This window comes from Arachis hypogaea, chromosome 8, assembly GCF_003086295.3.
Source record: "Arachis hypogaea cultivar Tifrunner chromosome 8, arahy.Tifrunner.gnm2.J5K5, whole genome shotgun sequence".
NCBI lineage: Eukaryota > Viridiplantae > Streptophyta > Magnoliopsida > Fabales > Fabaceae > Arachis > Arachis hypogaea.
This window is the reverse complement of record NC_092043.1, coordinates 45,336,033-45,357,031: the sequence shown is the minus strand read 5'-3', so window position 1 is coordinate 45,357,031 and position 20,999 is coordinate 45,336,033. Positions and strand designations below refer to the sequence as shown.

Genomic DNA, 20,999 nt, shown 5'->3' with positions numbered 1-20,999 from the left:
ACAATGTTGCAGTAAACTGTGGCATCAAGCACAATCAGCAACATGCCTTGCCTGCTATATTAATGGTGCTCATCCAAAACTACCCCTCTACTTAAATTCATTGGGTTAGGTACAGCTCACTGAGATTCTATGAACATACTTGGATCTGCTAGAGGGACCACATCAGAAGATTCAAAACAAAATTATCAAGCTTGTATGTTTACTTTTTCTGCCGACACAATGTATATGATGCTAGAAGTGGTAAGAGTGTCAGCAGAGTAAAATGATATAGATGGTCAAGAAATATTTTCCCCATATATTTAACTCGTCTCCAACCAGGAATATCTTGATGCTCACCCATAAAACACAAGCATAAGTTGGAGAAAAGGGTTGACAGAATAAAAATTATTGAGTACATTAGATAACAATGAATTTACAGAAAGATTTGTTGCTTTGCATACCCCTTTTACCAAGAAGGCACCTATGAATCTATGAATCAACTATCAATGAAGATGCACTCCACTAAGACATGTGGAGTGGTAAAACAAGAAAACTCAAATCATAACTCCCAATTCCAAATACAACTCAAGAACACAATGAAAAAAACTGAAGATTTTACATTGAATACTTGGAATCAATCAATGTGAAAAAGAAAATGGATATAGTTGAACAACAAAGAAATCCTATGGTAAAAAAACAAAAAAAAACAAAAAAAAAACACAGATTGTACTTTCCCTTACTGCATTGCTCATTTTGCTGCTTGATAGCAACTTGATCAATAAATCCGGAACGTTGTTTTCACACTCTCTTCTCAGCTGCATTGAAAATGAAAACTAGCTCATTTGCTCTCCAATCAAGTCGAGACCGACTAGGAGGAAGGTCACCCCTTGGAAAAGCAGAAAGTAGAAGTGAACTCCTTGTGCTGATAATAGACTCCGGACAGAAGCAGTGAGGAGGAGGAATGCCAAAGTCAACTCTTTCTTGTAAATTTTATTAGCTTTCTTGATAGGTGTTGGAGCATATTCTTTTTGTTCCTTAAAGTGGTGTAACTCAACAAGTTCGCTCTCAGAAGCTCCTTTATGGATCTTTTGATGCTCTATCGACTTGGCTTCCCTTTGTTCGGCTGCCAACAAATCAGAATCAGATGACCTTCCGGCCTTCTTTGTCACAATCCATTCATAAGAGCTCTCTAATTGGAAGAGTCCAGATACCATTGCATTGAATTTGGTGACGGACATGGTGTTTTCAAAAAGAAGGTAAGGAACAATAAAAGGAAAAGATTTTGGGGCAGGGAGGATGTTAAGGAATGACATGAAAACCGGCACATAGCAAATCACCCACAACGGAAGCTCAGCCTCAGGCACGAACATGGTTAAAGGAAGAATTATACAGAACAGGGTGAAGGAATAAAGGGGAAGAATTAGTTTCCTTAAAAGAAAAAAGAGGAGTATTAAGTTTGCTTTCTTCCATGTTGACACCTGCAGTTATAGAAGATTTTAAGGCCCCTATTAGATAGTGCAAAATATAAGCAATACTTGAAAGTTTCTTTTATTTCTCTTCACCACTATTCTATTTATTGCATCAAGCTGAGTATCTGACATACCTTAGATCTAACAATTGCAGGGAGGCACAATCTAAAAAGTTGCATAGGACCTGAATGCCAACGGTGTTGCTGCTTCCTATAAGCTTCATATGACTCAGGAACTTCACAAAGCACCTGAAAATTTGTAAATTTGAGGAAACTCAAGTGTGTCAGAGACCTGAGTCGAAAAATTATGGTTTTAACTCCCTGCAGATCATAAAACTGTTTATGTGCAATTAGACACGCTGAGTTATTAACTGATGACAAAAAGGCCATTGGTTAATTTTTCTTCCAAAATTACTCATCTAATAAAGGAAAATGTTGTCAATAAAATGCATCATATGAATGGTAAGTACGGAAGGACAGTTAATAAAAGTCCTTTTGCGCTATTTGATAGTTTCGGTGCGTCAAATTGCACAGTTTGAAAGGTAAACTAATAATATTACTCTACTAGTACACTATGAATAGATAGTGATGAATAAATAACTCATTTCTAATCACCTTAACATCATTTAGGAAGATAAACTTCCATCCATTGAGATGAGCTCGGACCGCAATGTCCATATCTTCTACCGTTGTCCTCTCAAGCCAGCCTCCAGATTCTTCAAGGGCTTTGATCCTCCAAACACCAGCAGTTCCATTAAAACCAAAAAAATTGAGAAATAGTCCATTGACCTGTTGTTCTACCTCGAAGTGGAAGCATAAGTTAATGTTTTGGAGACGAGTCAACAAGTTCTCATCCTTGTTCACAAAAGACCATCTAGCTTGGACCAAACCTAGTTCAGGATTGTCCTGCAACAGAAAGCATATAGAGATACTAACATATATAAAGCATGCTTTTAGCAATATTCATTAATTTGTTACTGAGCCTGATTCATTCTCTTCTCTTAACCTTGAAATGTGGCACAGTTTGTTTAAGAAAATCAGGATTTGGTTGAAAGTCTGCATCGAAAATTGCAACAAACTCGTAGCCTTTCACATAGTCACAGCTCATTGCAGATTTGAGATTCCCAGCTTTATATCCAGTCCTGTTTAACCGATGCCTATAGATTATGTTGACTCCCTTTCGACTCCATTTGGAGACCTCGGTCTTAATTAAGCACTGTATGCTCTCATCATCAGAATCATCGAGTACTTGAATCAGTAAACAATCCCTAGGCCAATCGATTTGGCAGACTGCTGAAATAGACTGCTCATACACCTGCATAAAGCCAGTGCAGACAAAGCTGATAAAACAAATTTTCATCCATTGAAATTTCAAGTTTGTGAACAATTGTTTAAAACTTCTTGTGGAAACTCCTCCAGTTGTAGTCAAGGCAAAATCTTAATATTATCTATTCAAACTTGCTGTGCATTACAGAAATCAAAAGTAGGAAACTCATTACCCAATATTGTTCATCAAGCTTTATCACTGCAGGAAAACATCAATGCTTTCAGTTCTAGAAGGTGGCATACAATTCCTAACTTCTATATGAGAAATTTTAACATATAATGTACATCCTCCTTCTTTTCTACTTCGTTATTTATTTATTTGTTTTTTTGTTATTTCATGAGCAATTTTCTAATTTTCAAGACAATGCATAAAAGGTAATCTGAATCTTGTATCTTCTTATGATTGTCAAACTTCCAGACAAAAAGTAGCTAAAATTAGTATTCTCTCTGTTATCTTTTATCTGTCACTATGAAAATTTAGTGCATCATTTGATCAATGTATCTGATAGCCAAATTAATATAAGGGAATGGAAGGATTAGTTTTCTGCTAGCATAAGTAATAAAAACTTTAGTCAACAAATAAGCTTCAAATAGAGTGAAGCAAACATGGTGTCATACCTCTCTCTCATTACACATTGGAATCTGAATCAGAACCATGGGGTAATGGCTTGCAGATCCTTCAATATCATCAACCTTGAAGGGATCCCCAGCAAACCTTGGCTTAACCTTCTTGTATCTAATCCAAAAGCATCCCATGCAAAGAACCATACGATCCAGGGATTGGATAAGAAACAAAACAACACAGAACTTCGAGAGTACTTGTACAGGCGGCGCGATGTATTCAACACGAAACCTCAGCCAACCAACATACGCCATGTGGAGTAACCCCTCGAAATCCAAGGCATTCGGAAGAATATGCAAATTTGGGTTCCTGAATTGCCATCCTTGAAGATAAGCAACAATTTCAAATGCAAGAACAGCCAATGAAACCACCAAGAACACTCTAATGACTCTAAACAACAACTTCCCTCTCTCCAACTTGTCACTCTCGCCCTCCATAGCAACACCCTGTCCATGAACTATCCTTTTCTTGATGGCTCCAAGCAATGTCCACATTACACTGGCAAGCCAAGCAATGCAGCCGACGGCACGGTGAGCCTTGAGAAGCAGAACCCATGTGACTTGTTTCGCATTCTTGCCGCGGCTCTTCTCCACCGGCCGGAATGCAGCATCTGCACCATTAATCTTCACAACAGAGAAAGTGGGATTCTCAATTTTCACCACCACTGGTGTTGTTGTTGTTCCTTTATCATGTGTGTCCTTACTCCACCAATTGGGAAAATCCAATCTTGGAGCCATAACTATAAAAGCACTTGAGCTCTCAAACAGACCAAAACACAAACACCTTATATGCACAAAGCAATAACTTACTTCATCAATCACTTGTATAGTACACTACAACAACACATTCATTTGATAAAGAGCAAAGGATCAGATCTAAAACAAAAAGAGACAAAGCTCCAAAGCTGTTATTGGAGCATTGATGTTGAAGGCTCTTGTTATTCATTCAGCATTTGAAGGTGTTTTGTACTGTGAAGGAAGCGAAGAAATCCTAACATGAGAAAGCCACATTTTGAGGGAAGGTATCTCTGTAGCTGTAAGCACTGAAACACTGAACGTCTTTTTTGGGGAAACACTCATAAAGTCTGAAATTAACATATATATATATATATATAAAAGCCACCCACCTATTTGTATAAAAATATATGTGTAGTTTAATTTATTTTAAATATGTATTTATATTTTAATATATATTTTATACTAATTACTTATTTTGACATACAATTTAGTTAACATAAGCATATGATCAACTTATTATTAATAAAAGATTTTAAATTTTTTCTTTTAATAAATACAAAATAGGGGTGTTGAAGATTGGTCCGACTTTAAATCCCACGCGAATTCAAAATATATTTTGCTAGGTTTGAATTTGTTATTTTTGCATTGAATTTGGATTATATTTCGAATCACTAGCTTTGGAGTTATTTTTTACAATTAAAATATATATATAATTTAGAGTAAAATTAATAATGTTATATTATATTTTTTATATTTTAATTATTTTTTTATATTATACGATATTATTTTTATTTTAAAATTATTTATTTTGATATAAACATGATATAATATTTGTTAAATTTAATTTTTAAAAATAAAATTTTATTACTTTAATTTAATATATAAAATTTACAAATTTATATATACTAATTTTATATCGAATTGATCCGGTTTAACAAGATTTAATTTGGATCACTTTCGAAGTCCGATCAAAATATACCCAATACCTTTTTAAGGGTTAAATTCGAATCTACTTAACATGAACACCCATAATACAAAATAAATTTCCTTTAGTTTAATTTGTTAAAGCATCTCTAATATTTGGTTATAATTTAATTTTATTTTAAGTCCCACAAAATATTATATAAATATTTGTAGAATTATATATCATAAAAATTAATTTAAAATTTAATATAAAATTTATAATTTTATACTTAATCTAAGTTTAATTTAAATTTTATATTATTTTTAATTATTTTATTTAATAAATTATATTGGTGGCAGTATTTAATGGGCTTTTATTTAAAGTGATATCGTCTCTCTTTATTAATACTAGTCTCACTTTAAATATTGTATTTATGAAAAAGTTTTAATTTTATATCCGTTCAGTTTTATAGATATAAAAAATGATACTCAAATTATTTCATTGGAGTTACTCTTAGTTATGAAACGTTTTTTTTTTTTTTGGACTTGGAGTTATGAACCGTTAACTTTCATGTTTAGTTTGGACAAATTTGAACCATTGACAGTGGGCTTTGTGTGGCTTGGTGTTGGCATAAAGTTCAACTCACTTTCTGATGCAGCTAGTTGGGCTGAAAGCCTAAAACTTGTTGGTTCTGCTCTAACTAACAAAAGAAAGTGTTAGATAACCAACTTGAATTGATCAAATTATTAGTTTACTTATTTAAGAAATTGTTGGGTTCGAATCCCAATAATAAAAATAAGTGAATTCAATAATTTATCTGTATATTTTTTAAAACGATGATAATAATTATTATTGGTGTCGACTATTTTTATATACTCTTATTATTTATTATTAATTTGAATTGTATGCAACTTAATAATAAAAATAAGCCAATTCAAACATTCAAAAAATACTGCATAATTACTTAACAAATAATATTAATTCAAGAAGATAATCAAGAAACAAATATAAAAATTGCACCAAGTGCGAACATCAAAATAAAAAGAACAGACGTTTTAACTTTTAATTGATCTCTAAACAAATTTAGGTTCTAAAAGATTTTTATTCTCTAGAACTCTTTCTAGAATTATTTTTTTTATACATATTAATTTCTATTAATGGATAATTTAGATAATTTATATTAATAATATTTCTATAATTTAAATATAAATATGGTACTCCAACGGTACTCTCATATATATCTTTACTATAATAGAAAATTATGCATTTTAATTTGTTAGGATCGTAAATTATACTTTTTAAGATAGAAAATATTTGATATAGTTTTATATCAAAAGTTGTATATATATGTATTCATGACTAATAGAAAAATAGATTGAATTTTCTACAATTTCTCTATTGCGTTCAAACAAATTTTTAATATACGTAAATAAATAAATTTTTAACAAATTTTATTATAAGAGAGTTAAATTTTAAAAAATTTATTTGAAATTTTTTGAAAAGTTGTATTCTTCATGAATCATGACATGAAACATCAACCATAATCATCAAAGACTCAAAGTAACAAAATATGGTACATATTATTCCCATCCTAATTGTTAAAGGAAAATAACATTCAAAGAATTTGTTTAAAGAAAAAGAAGGAACAATGTTGGTATTTAGAGAGACAAACAAGATAGACAAAAAGGAAGAAATAGTGAACAATAAATACCAGTTCTGCTTGCTTCCGGTGATGGCCAGAGAACCAAAGACAGGAACTTCCAACTCATGTATCATGCTTTAATCTGTTGCATCCTCCACATATAAAAGTTTATTGGATGTTTTAGTTAGACTTGAAATGTCCCTCTACTAAATCCAAGGTTGATGTATGTGGTACATGAGTTAGAAGTAGAATCAATATCTCACAAATGAGAAAGTTGGTAAAGTTATAAAATAATGGATTAATTCCTGTTAAATTAAGAAAATAAGACACTCATCTTACGAAAGTTATAAAATTAATGATAATTAATCCTTCATTTTATCACTTTATCAACTTCCTTACTTTAAAAGATCCAAATTTTTAAGGATTTTATTTAGAAATAAAATAAAAAAATAATTATTTTTTCGTACATAATTTCTCAACTTTAATTTCTTAAATACAATTTTTTTTACATTTAGAGTAAGTTCGTCACACCCTAGCGAACTTCTATATTTTTTATAGAATTCGTCTTAGCTTCTTCAAAAATATCAAATTGGGTGAGGAAAAAAAAGTTGAAAGGTGAACAATAATAACTATTATCATCGTCTCCAAAGTACATAGGAGTACACAGGAATAAATTTTATTTTTGTTGGAAAATAGTGATTTTTTTAATCTATAATTAAAAATTCTGGTTATATATGCTTATTTCGGTGTATTTGCGTATTTCTTGAGACGATTATACCAGCGATATTGAAAAAGCCATGTTTGTTGTCTGTATATTTTTGTATACTCCTATAGGAGAGGGTGATAATGGCTTAAAAATTAGAATTTTTAAATTAAAGTTGGAATACTGGATTTGGAGAAATAATAAATTTTTTATTTTATTTAAAAAAAATCAATTTCTAATTCTAATGTTTAATCAAAGGATTAACCTTTTGGTATATAATTTTAATAATATCCAATAATATTTTTGTATTTTTAACGAATTGAATTACTAGTTTAGTTATATTAAGCACTTGTGCAAACCAAATGTTTAAAAGCGAGGTTTAAATCTCTACTTACTTCTGATGGAATACAAAAACTTTGAACTCTATTGTTAGCGAATTACTGGATTTAGATATCTTATATTTATATTCAGAAATTAAATAATGTTATTAATTATTTGTTTAAACCGGTTCCACTAGTCTATAAGTGATCTATTTACTGATTGAATTATAATATTCTAATTTTATATTTTTTTCTATTCAATAATTTTATCTCTAGAAGTAGTGGACCAATGAAATATGGCATTCACTTATCATTTTTATTTTATTAAATTATGAATTTAATGTCAGAACAAACTAACCAAAGGTTGAATACGTAAACCTGTAACAGCCGTAAAAAATTATGAAATGGACAAATGGTACAAAAGTTTACCATCACCGTAAATCAAAATGTTTCTCTTTTTTTTTTTTAAATGATATAAATTGTTAGTTTTCACTTTTCACTGAAACTAATAAATGGCACTTCTATTTACGATGAGCCTCCAAATCTGTTATTTGCTTCACTGTCTTACTTCTTCTCTGCTGATATTTAGCATATGAATACCACACACCACCAGCTGTATTGATAACCAACCCAGTCACGTTCAAAGCATGGACTTGAACACCACCAAGTAAGACAAAACCAAGGGTCTGAAAGAAATTCAAGAAACATATTTAATATTTGCACCTAAGTTTTGAAAACGTGACATGGTAGCTCACACCCCATAATACAGATAACACTTCTCTAAATAGAAAGGCCATGAATTTGGTTCAATCAATAAAATATAAAGAACCAAGCATAGATAGATAATGTGTATGAAACTATGAATCAATACTCTCTGTCACGAAAATAGTTCAAAATTTTAGTGCCACGCCTATGACAAATTTTAAATGGCAAATAAAGTCTTACTTACCGTGGAACCGACCCCTTTGAGGACTCCAACAATAGTTGTCGTTAGAGCTGAATTAACAATAGTACACAAGAACATGGTGTAGTTGAGAACAATGCCCATTACCAATGAAAGAACAAGTATCACCAAAAATGGAAAAGAATAACTCTGCAAGAAAAGATTATGTTAGACATGAGCTTTTACATAAATAGATGACTAATTAAATAATATTAGAAGCTACATCAAACTATCACTAACGATCTTTTTAGCAGTTCCTTTTGAGATTATCATATTGATGAAGTGATTTACATCTAAATTCAAAATACAGAAGAGGCCATATGTTTGTAACATTCAATCAATGAAAGCTTAATCATGCACCAATTCCAACACGAAGAAATGGGTTATGATTCTGACCTTTGCTAGTAGTATTGATAAAGAATTTGGGAATTCCCCAGTGGCTATGATAAGAAACATCAAAAATGGAAGAGACAAAAAGCTATTATAGAACATTATTTCCACTGATGTAAGTCCATCCTCAGCACCAGATCTTTCCACCAGAACAAGATACATGGTCTGCAGAGATTAGTACACAACATTATGGCAAAGCACATAACTAAAGCATTAACACTACTACATTATAATTATAATGTTACTAATAATAGCAACGAAATATCAGAATGTAACCTGAAAAAAAACGGAAATGAAGGCCATGCTATACCCAAAAAGGTCAAAAGAAAAATCCCCAAGGGCAGCAATTAGAACTCCAGCAGCTGTCATTACCACTGAAAGGGTCACCTGAAACATGACATAAATAAACGTCATTTTCTATCGAGTTAATGTTTGAATAATACTAAAATTGGTAGATAAGTTAAAACTTATGACCATGCATAATTCTCATATTTTTAAACACAAATTTGGTCAGGCAAGTGTAGTGGATAAGATTATACTTTGGCCTCCATTTAGTGTAAATCTAATGATCATTTTAGATGGATTTCTCTCTTAGATATGTTGAAAGATTGAAAGGCTATGCTTTATAATGTTTTTTCCCATTTTGTTAACTATTGTTATTGAATGAGGATCTCATATCCTCTCTTTACTTTGTGTCCGTTTGGCAAATCACAGAACTAGAGATCTAGGTACATGGGACTAGGATATGGATTCCTAATCTTCCATTCTTCATCTTAATAATATCTTTATTTACCAAGTAAAACAGAACAAAAAAGGCAAATAAGAAAATTTTAACAAATTTACCTGCATTGTAGGTCTCCCCTTTCCATAGAAAAAACCAGCAATAAGTACAGCAAGAGGTGTAAGCCTCTTGATTGCAATATACATTGGAATATTGACTCCTTTCAAACTTGCCAAAGCAAATGCTACATTGGCATTATAAAAGATCGAAACTGGTAGCAGTCGCTTGGCCGTTGTCACATCCACACCTCTTGCTTTTGTGTACCCCATGCTTCTACCAAAGTGTATTAGCATGGTGGTAGCCAGTTGCTAAAGAAACACACACACTATCACTATCATTATTCAACATTCATAATTCATAATCTCAAATAAATATACTCCCACAATTTCACAATTTTTTTCTTTGACTAAATTGGTACACTGGAAAATTGATGTATCATGAATTATGGATGCTATCGTGTCCAACTACGTTTGATTGTTTCAAAGGGAAAGAGTACATTCATTCATAGTACTCACTAGAAAATAAATAACCAAAGTCCACACAAGCCTCTGTGTATTGGTTACCTGCAAAGTGAGGAGTGTCATTGAGTGTGCATACTGCATAAGAACAGCCTTGTTGATAAAAACCATGGCCATCGACGCAATTCCATACGATACTGCCGCAAACAAGCTGCGCCGAAACAACATCATCATGGTTACAAGATAAGACTGGAAATTGAAAAGCATTAGTGACTTATTTTCTAATTTCTAAGTGCAATATAAGAGGATTAAATTATTAATTATAGACACCTTTTCGGGCAAATCAAGCAACATGCATAACATGTTCAGTACTAAAAAAAAATTGAAATTCACTGAAGAACCTCATGTAAGAGCTGGTTTCTGCATCGTTACGGATCTCCATGGCCAATGGAGTGGCGAAGACGAGATCCAATCGAATCGAATCCAACGGCTACCGTGTCCTCTACACTAGAACACAAAGTCAACCCTGAAAAAGCAAAAGCAAAACCAAATCCAAATCACGTTGACGCAACCTCAAATGGATTCAAAACCATCGTAAAGAATACGCTCGGAAACTAATTAAACCAAACTACAGCTGGTGAAGGAAGATTCATTAACACAGAATGCTACAATTTTGTTAGGAAAATAATTAAGCAATGAAAGTCGAAAGCAAAAACCTGAAGAAACAAATGAGAAGGTTTAAATGAGAGGTTTACATGTTAATTGAGTGAGTTGGGAATTTAGGGAATTGGAGAGAGAAAGTGAAGCGTGAAAGGAGGAAATTGAATGAGTGAGTGAGTGAAGAGTGGGATTCTGAGATTTGGGGAATAGATAGAGGGAAAGGAAGAGAGAAAGATAAAGTAGTAAAATAAAATGGAATAGGAATTGGAATGAATAGAAAAAATGGCACGAGGCACCGATCGCCATCAAGATATAGGAGACGTTGTGGTTTTGGATCGTGTTCCTCGAAATCTTGGTAAAGATGAATGAATACATTATACATACACACAGGCCACAGCACACTCGTGAATCCAAATGGAATCTTCACTACCTTGTACATCTTTCGTTATCCTATTTTCATTTTCTCTTTAACTGCACAGTAGAATTACAATCGGTATACTATTCCAAGCGCACTATAAAATATATATTAAAAATAAATTAAATTATATATATTTATATGTAAATATAAAATAATAAAGTTTAATATATAAATAATATTTTTATTAAAATTAAAATCAATTATTATATAATTTATATATAAATACATATTTAATTTAAGCTATTAATATATATTTTAGATTAGTAGTTAATTTTAATATATATCTATTATAATTATTTTTTTAATATTATTAAAAGAAAAATCTTATTTACTCGGATACAATTATTTTGGCTTTTTTTAATAGATATTAAAAAAAAATTATTTACCAAAATGTATAGGGCCATTTATCTATTATATAAATCTTAAACGATAGTCATAGACTGTAGCATTATCTATAATGAGTTTTAAGTTGGTGATATACCAGCCAAGCACGTTGAAACCACAAAATATAATATTAAATCAAAATATATTTTTTCTCTAACATTTTTGAAATTCTTCAAAAATATTCCTAACGTTTACTTTGATTCAATTTTATTCTTAACGTTTGAAATACACTTCAATTTTATTCTTTATATTAATTTTTTATCAATAAAAAACTTTTCTTCTAATTATACTCTTATCACATACTCATCATCACATCGTACCATCTTCTCTCATCTCTCCTTATTCCAGCAACCTCTCTCCACTTCCATCGTCACCGTCAACATCCTCTTTTTATATCTTCCCCACTCCACCGTCACTCATTCTGTCTTTACAACCCCACTTCCATCATCAACATTATCTTCTCATCCCTTCAATCTCCATCACCACACCTTTCTCACTCTATCCGCCAAGCCCACCTTTGAGGAAGAGAATCCAAGCCCACCATGTCCATCACCTTCTCTTCTCTCCTCTCCCTCCTCCTATCCACTGTCTGCCATATCCTCGTCGAAACCAATCTTAACTATGTTAGCATCCTTCACCAATTATGAAAAGGACTTGACGACCCTAAACTCCTTTCATAGCCCGAAAGATGGTGGCGACCCATGTAGCGCTCTTTGTTGGGACTAAATTTTTTACGACGGAAAAAGAGTTGCTCAGATTTAAGCCAAGAATCTCAACCTCTCTGATCCCTTGGCTACAACCTTTAACCAACTCACCGCACTCACCAACGTTGGCCTCCAAATTCTCTACCATTAAATTCCTTCGACGGTCTCGATAGTTTGGAGGTTCTTGTGTTGGATCACAACAACCTGAACCCCACGAATGGCAGTTGGAGTCTCTCGCCGAGTCTTCGGCGTTCGACTCAGTTGACCAATCTCTCTTGTATGAGTTGTAATTTGGTAGGTTCCTTGACAGATTTTTTGGGAAAGATAAAATCTCTCTCGTTTTTAAAACTTTTCGACAACAGTTTGATCGGAAAGCTGCCGGCGACACTAAACGGCACCGTATTGTAGGTTTTGTGGCTAAACAACCAACACGGTAAATAACTTACTATGATAATTGATGTGGTTGATCACTATGGTATCACTAACAAGTTTGTGAATTCATGGAAACAAGTTTAGTGGGTCAATTCCAAAGAACATTGGAGACTTGGATTCATTGAAGGCTCTTAATCTCAATGGGAACTAGCTAGTTAGGCTTGTACCCGATGCATTAGGTAACATAAAATTGGAGAAATGAGAAGATGATGGAAGTGGGGTGGTGAAGGTAGAGTGAGTGGCGGAATAGTGAGGAAGGTATAGAGAGAGGATGTTGACGGTAATGATGGAAGTGGAGAGAGGTTGCTGGAACGAGGAGATATGAGAGAAGATGGTATAATATAATTATGAGTATGTGAGAATGGTATAATTGGGAAAAAAGTTTTTTATTGACAAAAAAATTAATATAAAGGGTAAAATTGAAGTGTATTTCAAACGTTAAGGATAAAACTGAATGAAATTAGACGTTAGGAGTATTTTTGAAAAATTTTGAAAACATTAGGGATAAAAAAAATATACTTTACCCTACAAGTAATGTCTATTGTGTGTAATTGTATGCCATCGTGTCTTTTAAAATTTGTGTCTCAATAACCAAACGATGAATGTGTGTTATCATATCTATGTTTTTTAAAGACACACTCACTAACCAAATACTGCCTTAGTATTTAAAAGGAAGAAGGGACAAAAATATACCTGAAAGTTTATGTGCTGAACACGATTACACTTTAATCATTTAATGAGTCGCGCGTGCACAATATTTATACACTCTGGCGGACACATTCACCCTTCCGGCCACAGGCGTGTGGCTTTGTTAATTTAAGTGGACATGTGGAGGTCTTTGCTCCTTGCTGGCAATGTGATTGTGAGTGAGGTATCCCCTTAGTGTCAACTCAGAATAAACCATTTAATTTTATCTTTAAATTATTAAAGAAAATTAATTAGAAACCCTCCATTAATTGGATTATGAAGAGTCAAGGTCCTTTGGTGTTCAACGTAAAAGAGTTTGCTAGTTTACTCAAAGAGAGTTAGAAAGTTAGAAAGCCCTAGCAGAGAGGCAATGTCATTGCCGTGAAGTCCTCACTTGATTGATCGTTGGAGGATTCTTTGCTAGTTTACTCAAAAAAAGGCAACACATACCACAACAGTGACGATCACGTATTGGAGTCAGCGACTATCAAAAGGTACTAACTTTTCTATTTTTGACTATACTGATTATGATAAAAATGCTCTTAGATGTTTAGTTAATAGTTAGTGATTGTCCCAAAAATGAGGGTTTTCCAGGTTTAGTAGTGATTATGAGAGTTTTATTTTTTCCGTAGATGTCAAGTCATATCACACTCGTGTATCACCATAGAGGAAGGTTAGAAAGAAATTCAAAAGGGGTTTCAGTATACAGTGGAGGTCAAGCGTCGTTAATACTCAGAGTCAATGTGGATACGCTGAACCTTTGTTTCATGGAGGGATTATTCAAAGACTTGGGATATATGCATTAGAAAGATTTTTACTGGAAAAAGCCTAATGCAGGGGCTGGTATTGCTCTTAAGCTACTTAAGCTTGATAGGGATGTGGTGAACATGTATGAGGATGCAATTAGAAATGATGATAGGGTGGTCCATGTGTATTGGGAGCACACTGTAGGCATTTCAACTGAGGTTGAGGTGGTTGATGTAGATGCAGAAGAGGTGCCGACCTCTGAAACTGAACCATCCATTGCGAACGCAAATACTGTAAACAAATCACCCAGGGGGAGGATAAAGAAGAGGGCACAAAGGACTCTAACACCAGCCAGGATTTTGAGCCAAGAAAACTAACAAACACAGTAGGCCAAAATTCATCCAGACATCCTTAACTTTAATAAGAAGAACCAACCAAAGGAAAAGATAACCAAAAATTCAATCTGATATAGCCACTGGAGCCCAATCTCAGCCCAAACCAATCCCACCTACAGCCCAGGTCCAACCCAAACAAGTTCATCCAACACTTGTGGCCTAATCCCAACACACATAAACTGATCCACCACCATAATCTAAATATGGAATTCAACCACAATCCAAAGTTGCACAAAATGAGGTCCCTACTAAGGAATCAAGCGGAAAGCAAAAGAACAGAAGAGCTTCTTACAAGAGGCCAGCTCCGAGTAAACAAACCTTTGTGCAATGAAGCAAAGGTGAAGCTCCTAAGATATTTGTCCCTCATCCAAGGAGTGAGTCTTCAAAAAATGATGATGACTCTGACCCAGATTACTATCAATATGAGTCTAAGGAGTTGCACAACCTTTATTCATCAGATTGTGATAGTGACTATGAGGCAGAGAGCACTGTTTGGCCTCAAGGAAATCCAAATGCTGCTTTAGTACATTTAAAGCTTAGGATGGAATTTGATACTATGGACCAATTCAAAAGAGCAGCTAGAAAGTTCAATATACAAATTGGAAGGAGTATCATGTTTAATGTCCTTGGACTATCTATTATTCAAGGTCTAATAAACCAAAGAGCTTTCAAGTAAAAATGTTTGTGAGACAACATGTTTGTGCAAAAGGCCACACCAACAAATCAGCTGATAGAAAGTGCGTTATTGAACAGTTAGAGGAGAAGTTAAGGGACCAAAGAGATTTTAAAACTGCTGAAGCTGAGGCATGGTTTAGAAGAGAGTTTAATGTCACCATTAACTACAAGAATATACAGAGAGCAATGAAGAAGGCAAGGGAGAATATTGAGGGCTCGGAGAGAGAGCAGTATGCTGAGTTAAGAGATTATATCCTTGCCCTATTGACTGCTAATCCAGGAGCAACTATTGACATAGACACAACCCCTATGCCTGATTCCCTCCCGATTTTCAAGAGACTTTGTATATGTTTTGATGTTTGCAAGAAAGGATTCATACAAGGTTGCAGACCATTTATTGGACTGAATGGAATATTCCTCAAAGGGTATTATGGTGGAGAGTTGCTTACAGCAGTGGAACAAGATGCTAACAATCAAATCTTTCCCATTACGCATGCAGTTGTTGACTTAGAGACAAGAGATAATTGGAGATGATTTTTAGAACTCCTGTATCATGATTTGCAAAACTATAGGGTGTATGGTTAGAACTTCATGAGTGACCAACATAAGGTAATTACTAACATCCTTCTTAGATTATGCATTGTTTCTTGGTTCATTTGGTAAACTGTTGTTGTTGACTGTTGTTATCTGTGTGTTTTTTGGGTCTCATACCAGTCATGGAGCAGGTTTTATTCCAAGTCCATCATCGTTATTGTTCAATGCACATTCGGGGTAATTTCACTAAAAGGTGGAAGGATAAGCAGTTGAAAAGAGCAGTTTAGGAATGTTGTAGAGCCAACCCTATTCATGAGTTTGAGGCTGCAATGATAAGGTTAAAGATAATCAACAATGCTACCTGAGAATACTTAGATAGACTTGACCCAAAGACTTGGACAAAGGCACATTTTAGTGAGTGGCCGAAGGTGGACAGTGTGACTAACAATAACTGTGAGACATTCAACAAAAAGATATCAAAGTACATACCTTGAGGGTTATGGCAAGGAACAAAAAGTCTCTTAGTGACTATATTGGTTCGGTTGCACCAAGACAACTTAGTAGGCTTGAGAGAGAAAAGGAAGAAAACAATAAATGGACTCCCACATGGACAGGTGATGATAATGAAAAAAATATATGAGGCTGAGAAGCATCCTACTAAAGTAATTGTGGACTTAGTAAATCAGAAGTGCACCTGTAGATTTTGAAAGCTCACAGGCTTACCTTGCAGACATGCTTGTGCAGCACTTGTTCTGAGAAGTCGTAAGCCAGAAGATCAGATTCATAACTAGTTGGGAATGGCAACATATAACACAATATATCAACATAACATCAATCTTGTACCAAGTAAAGAATTTTGGGATAAGGCTGAAGGATATTCCCTACTGCCTCCTCATTATAAGACAACTATTGAGCTGACCAACAAAAAAGAGAAAAAAAAGAGAAAAATGAAGCAAGACCGAATTCCAACCCACACAAGTTTAAAAGGAGATATGGAATAATTATTTGCAAGTACTGTGATAAGATATAAATGTATTGTATTATGTATTCAGATTGAAAAAAACTTATAATATTATATTTACACCAAGACATGTTTATATATTGTAGAGTGGCCACAACAGTAGGAGTTCTCAAAAAAAGCTTGATGATATGGCTGATGAGGTAGCAGCTATGGAAACAGAAGAAGCTGCTGCTGCAACTAAAAATCAAAACCAACCACAACCTGCACACAGCCATATCATCAAGCTTTTTATTATTATTGATTATATATTTAAACAAGTTTATCAAATTATTATTGATTATATATTTAAGAATTTAACATTTAAAATCTTACTGAATAATATACTAGTTATTTTAAAATTTAAATCTTTTAAATTTTTAAAAATTATAATTTTTATTATTATTTAATTATATGTTAGAACTCAATAATGAAAAAACCGATTTGTGGGATTACTTGTTGAATCTTTATATTTTAATATAGATTTTTTTTAAATAACTACTATATTTATTTAGTGAGATCTAAAAGATTAAAACATTTAAAATAACTACTATATTTATTTAGTGAAATCTAAAATATTAAAACTTTTAACATATAACTAGTTTTAATATTTTGAATTTCACTAAATAAATATAATAGTTATTTTAAATATTTTAATATTTTAGATCTTACTAAATAAATATAGTAGTTATTTTTAAAACACTATATTAAAATATTAAGATTCAACAAATGATCCCACAAATCGATTTTTCAATTATTGAGTTCTACTATATAAATTAAACAATAATAAAATTATAATTTAAAAAGATTTAAATTTCAAAATAAATATTATATTATTTAGTGAAATTTAAAATATTAATTTTTAAATATATAATCAACAATATTTTGATAAATTCATTTAAATACAAAATTTTATTATAAAAATTATAATTTAAAAATATAAAATTTTAAAATACAAATGAGAAAATAACTTTATAATAATTAAATTATTTTTATTATTTTATATAAAGAGAATTTTGTTTATTAAAGTCTAAAAGATAATATTAAAATTAGTACCATCAAAAAATTTTCAAAATTAATATTATGAAGAAAAATAAAAAAATATATAAAGACTAATTTAATTAATTTTTAAAAGTTTAAGGATGAAAATAACTTACGTTTGAAATTTATGGACTATTTTGATTATAAATAATTTTTTGACATGTCAAGTTATACGTGGTGTGTTAGGTATCACTGACCTAACACGTCAACCAATCATCTTGTGATACGTGATATTAACCTACCACATCATCATGCCACGTGGCACTTAACGTGACACTATTGGAAATAAATAGTATGACCACAATCCAATCAATCATGTGTCAAATAATTTGTTATTGTTATTATATTAAAATATTAATATAATAAGGTCTTTGATTAAATTTAGAGATTTATCATTATGATATTGATAATAATATTGAGAGATAAATCTTTTATAATTTAATTTAAATTATTCTTGGTCATAAGATTATTAAAACAAACACTAATAATCCGGAAAGATCAATATATATATAATAATCTTCATTAGATGTAGATTAGTAAAGCTCATTTATTAAATTATATATATAGACGGTACACATAGAGATATGACCATTGAACTTACTCAATTTGAAAATTTCTAATCGTTATAATTACCGTATATTTGTCAATAGGATATTTTCAAAATGAACATAGTAATTAAGTTTCCTCTGACTTGCGACTGTCATAATAATTAACAATGTCTTTATTATACTTTGATTATAGACACCTAATACTACCCTATGGTACTAGTTGAATGGATATTGGGTATGATTGAAATAATTATAGAATTAATGATTAGTAAAAAATGAATATGTAAACTCTCGATAAAGAGTTTGAGCTCTATGATTATAATGACTGAGATGAATAAAATATTGGCCAAGAAAATTGAATGAATGAAGAAATGAGTTTCTTAGGTCATTCACAATTTATTATAATAATAGTAATAAATTAGAGTTTGACAATTAAACTATACTCTAAAGATTAACCAAAACCTGGAAAGATGAAAGGAATTATACTTTGTTCTTCTCAGGTTCTTAGTAAAATTATATTACTTTATACTATCTGGTTATTGAGGAGTGTTGTTATATGCCAACATTGATTAGTAAATTTAGTATGACTAATTTAGTATCCGCTTAGTATTGAATCTATGAGGTTATACACTAACGAGCGCTCTAATATTTGCCGTAGAATTATTTAATTATTGTTTTAATTTAATTAAATAAATAATTATATTAATTCAAATTGAATATTATTATTTTTTTGCTAGCACCAAGAATATAATAATAGTATGATAATTGAGAATATTAAATGAGATATGAGAATAATTAGTTATTTTATTTCTGAATTTGAATTCTAAATTTAGATGAGATCCTAATTGATTCTATTTCAAATTGAGTTATGATATGATTTATAAATTTGAAAGATTCAAATTTAAAATCAATAACAAATCTCATACTATATATATGTATGCCAAGAGTAGAGAAAAAAAGACAAAAACCAAAGCAAGAGTTTTATTCCTTTATTTCTACTTGGGGTGTTCATGGTTTGGTTAATCAAAAAACCAAACCAGTTTTATGGTTAACCAAAAATATAGTATTGGTTAATTAACCAAATTGGTTTTACATGATGAAACTGGTTATTAACCGGTTATTGAAATTCAAAATCGGTTATTAAAACAAAAACCAGTTTTTACTTAAAAAATCGATTTTACATCAAAAAACCGATTTTACACCAAAAAACCGATTTTATGCCATAAAATTGGTTTTTACATGTAAAAATAGATTTTTACACAAAAATTAATATTTTTACATACAAAAACCTAAATTTTTAAACTTTTTAATTTAAATTTTTTAATCTAAATTTTTTTCTTTTTAAATGATACGAGTAACCTTTGTAAATAATGAAATTCCTTCCATTGCTTTTCTTCTATTTTCTTTCTTATCTCTTTTCAGTATTTTCTATATATAATTTTTTCTAATATAAATAATTTTCTTTCTAAATGATACGAGTAACTTTTTCTTATCTCCTTCTTTCCATCTCTCTCCTTTTCTCTCCCCTTCCTCTTCTCTCTTCATTCTCTCTCTTTCTCCCCTCCCCTATCTTTCTCTTCCTCTTTCTCCCCTCTCTCCCATTTCTCTCTTTCTCCCATTTTTCTCTCTCCTCCTCTCTTTTTTTTCTCTCTCTCCCCTTCCCATCTTTCTCCCCCTCCCCTTTCTTTCTATCTATCCTTCTCTCCCTCTCTCTCCCCTTCCCTCTTTCTCTCTCCCCTCCTCTCCCTCTCTCCTTCTCTCTCATTCTTCTCTTTTTCTGTCTCTCTCTCTTTCTCTCTCCCCATCCCTTCTCTATCTCCCCTCTCCCTTTCTCTCTCTTTGTCCCCTTTCTCTTCCTCTTTCTCTCTCTTTTTCTCTCTCTCATATCTTTTTTCTCTCTTCTTATCTCTCTTCTTTTTTCTTTCTCCTCCTTTATCTTCTCCTCCTCTCTCTTCTCTCTCGCTTTAGAGAGAAGAGGAAAAAAGAGATATAAGGGGATAGGCATTGAAAGAAGGTTGAGAGAGAAAGAAAAAAGAGAGAGTAAAAAAAGAAAGAGAAGAAGGAGAGAAAATGAACAGAGAAAAGGGAGAAGAGAAAAAAATGGGAGAGAAATAAAGAAAAAAAAAGAGAGATGAGCGATAGAGAGAGAAAGAGAGAAAAGAAAAAAAGAGAGAGAGAGAAAGAGAGGGGAGGGAAAGGGGAGAGAGAGGGCAAGGAGAGGGGAGAGAGAAAGAGAGAGAAAAAAGGAAAAAAGAGGAGAAAGGAGAGAGATATGGGAGAGAGAGGAGAGAGAGAGATAGGAGGAGAGAGAGGAGGAGGAGAGATAGAAAAAGGGGAGAGATGATTAGAGAGAGGAAGGAGAGGAGAGAGAGGAAGAGAGAGAAGGGAATGGGAGAAAGAGGGTAAGGAGAGAGAGAGGAAGTGAGAGAGCGGAGAGAAAGAGATAGAGAGACAGAGAGAGAATGAGAAAAAGAGAGAGGGAGAGAAGGAGAGAGAGAAGAGAG

At 32.3% G+C, this 20,999-nt stretch overlaps 2 protein-coding genes across 3 annotated transcripts; both read right to left on the bottom strand.

The window, feature by feature from the left end:
• Positions 1–369: 369 nt before the first annotated feature.
• LOC112707761 (probable xyloglucan glycosyltransferase 5) lies at positions 370–4,472 on the bottom strand. The gene is made up of 5 exons (XM_025759701.3): positions 3,392–4,472; positions 2,454–2,762; positions 2,063–2,353; positions 1,583–1,696; positions 370–1,457 (listed from the first exon to the last, which is right to left on the bottom strand). The coding sequence occupies exons 1-5, from the start codon at positions 4,130–4,132 to the stop codon at positions 813–815; spliced, it is 2,100 nt and encodes a 699-aa protein (XP_025615486.1). The 5' UTR covers positions 4,133–4,472; the 3' UTR covers positions 370–812.
• A 3,513-nt stretch (positions 4,473–7,985) lies between these two features.
• Positions 7,986–11,391, bottom strand: LOC112707760 (UDP-galactose/UDP-glucose transporter 7). Of its 2 annotated transcripts, none has more exons than XM_025759700.3 (8): positions 11,029–11,391; positions 10,675–10,799; positions 10,379–10,484; positions 9,878–10,123; positions 9,311–9,421; positions 9,041–9,199; positions 8,651–8,794; positions 7,986–8,387 (listed from the first exon to the last, which is right to left on the bottom strand). In XM_025759700.3, exons 2-8 carry the CDS (start codon positions 10,713–10,715, stop codon positions 8,223–8,225), a joined length of 972 nt encoding a protein of 323 aa, XP_025615485.1. In that variant the 5' UTR covers positions 10,716–10,799; positions 11,029–11,391; the 3' UTR covers positions 7,986–8,222. The 2 variants fall into 2 exon arrangements, with proteins under 2 accessions (XP_025615485.1, XP_025615484.1); XM_025759699.3 differs by having other exon boundaries at positions 10,990–11,377.
• Positions 11,392–20,999: the final 9,608 nt, after the last annotated feature.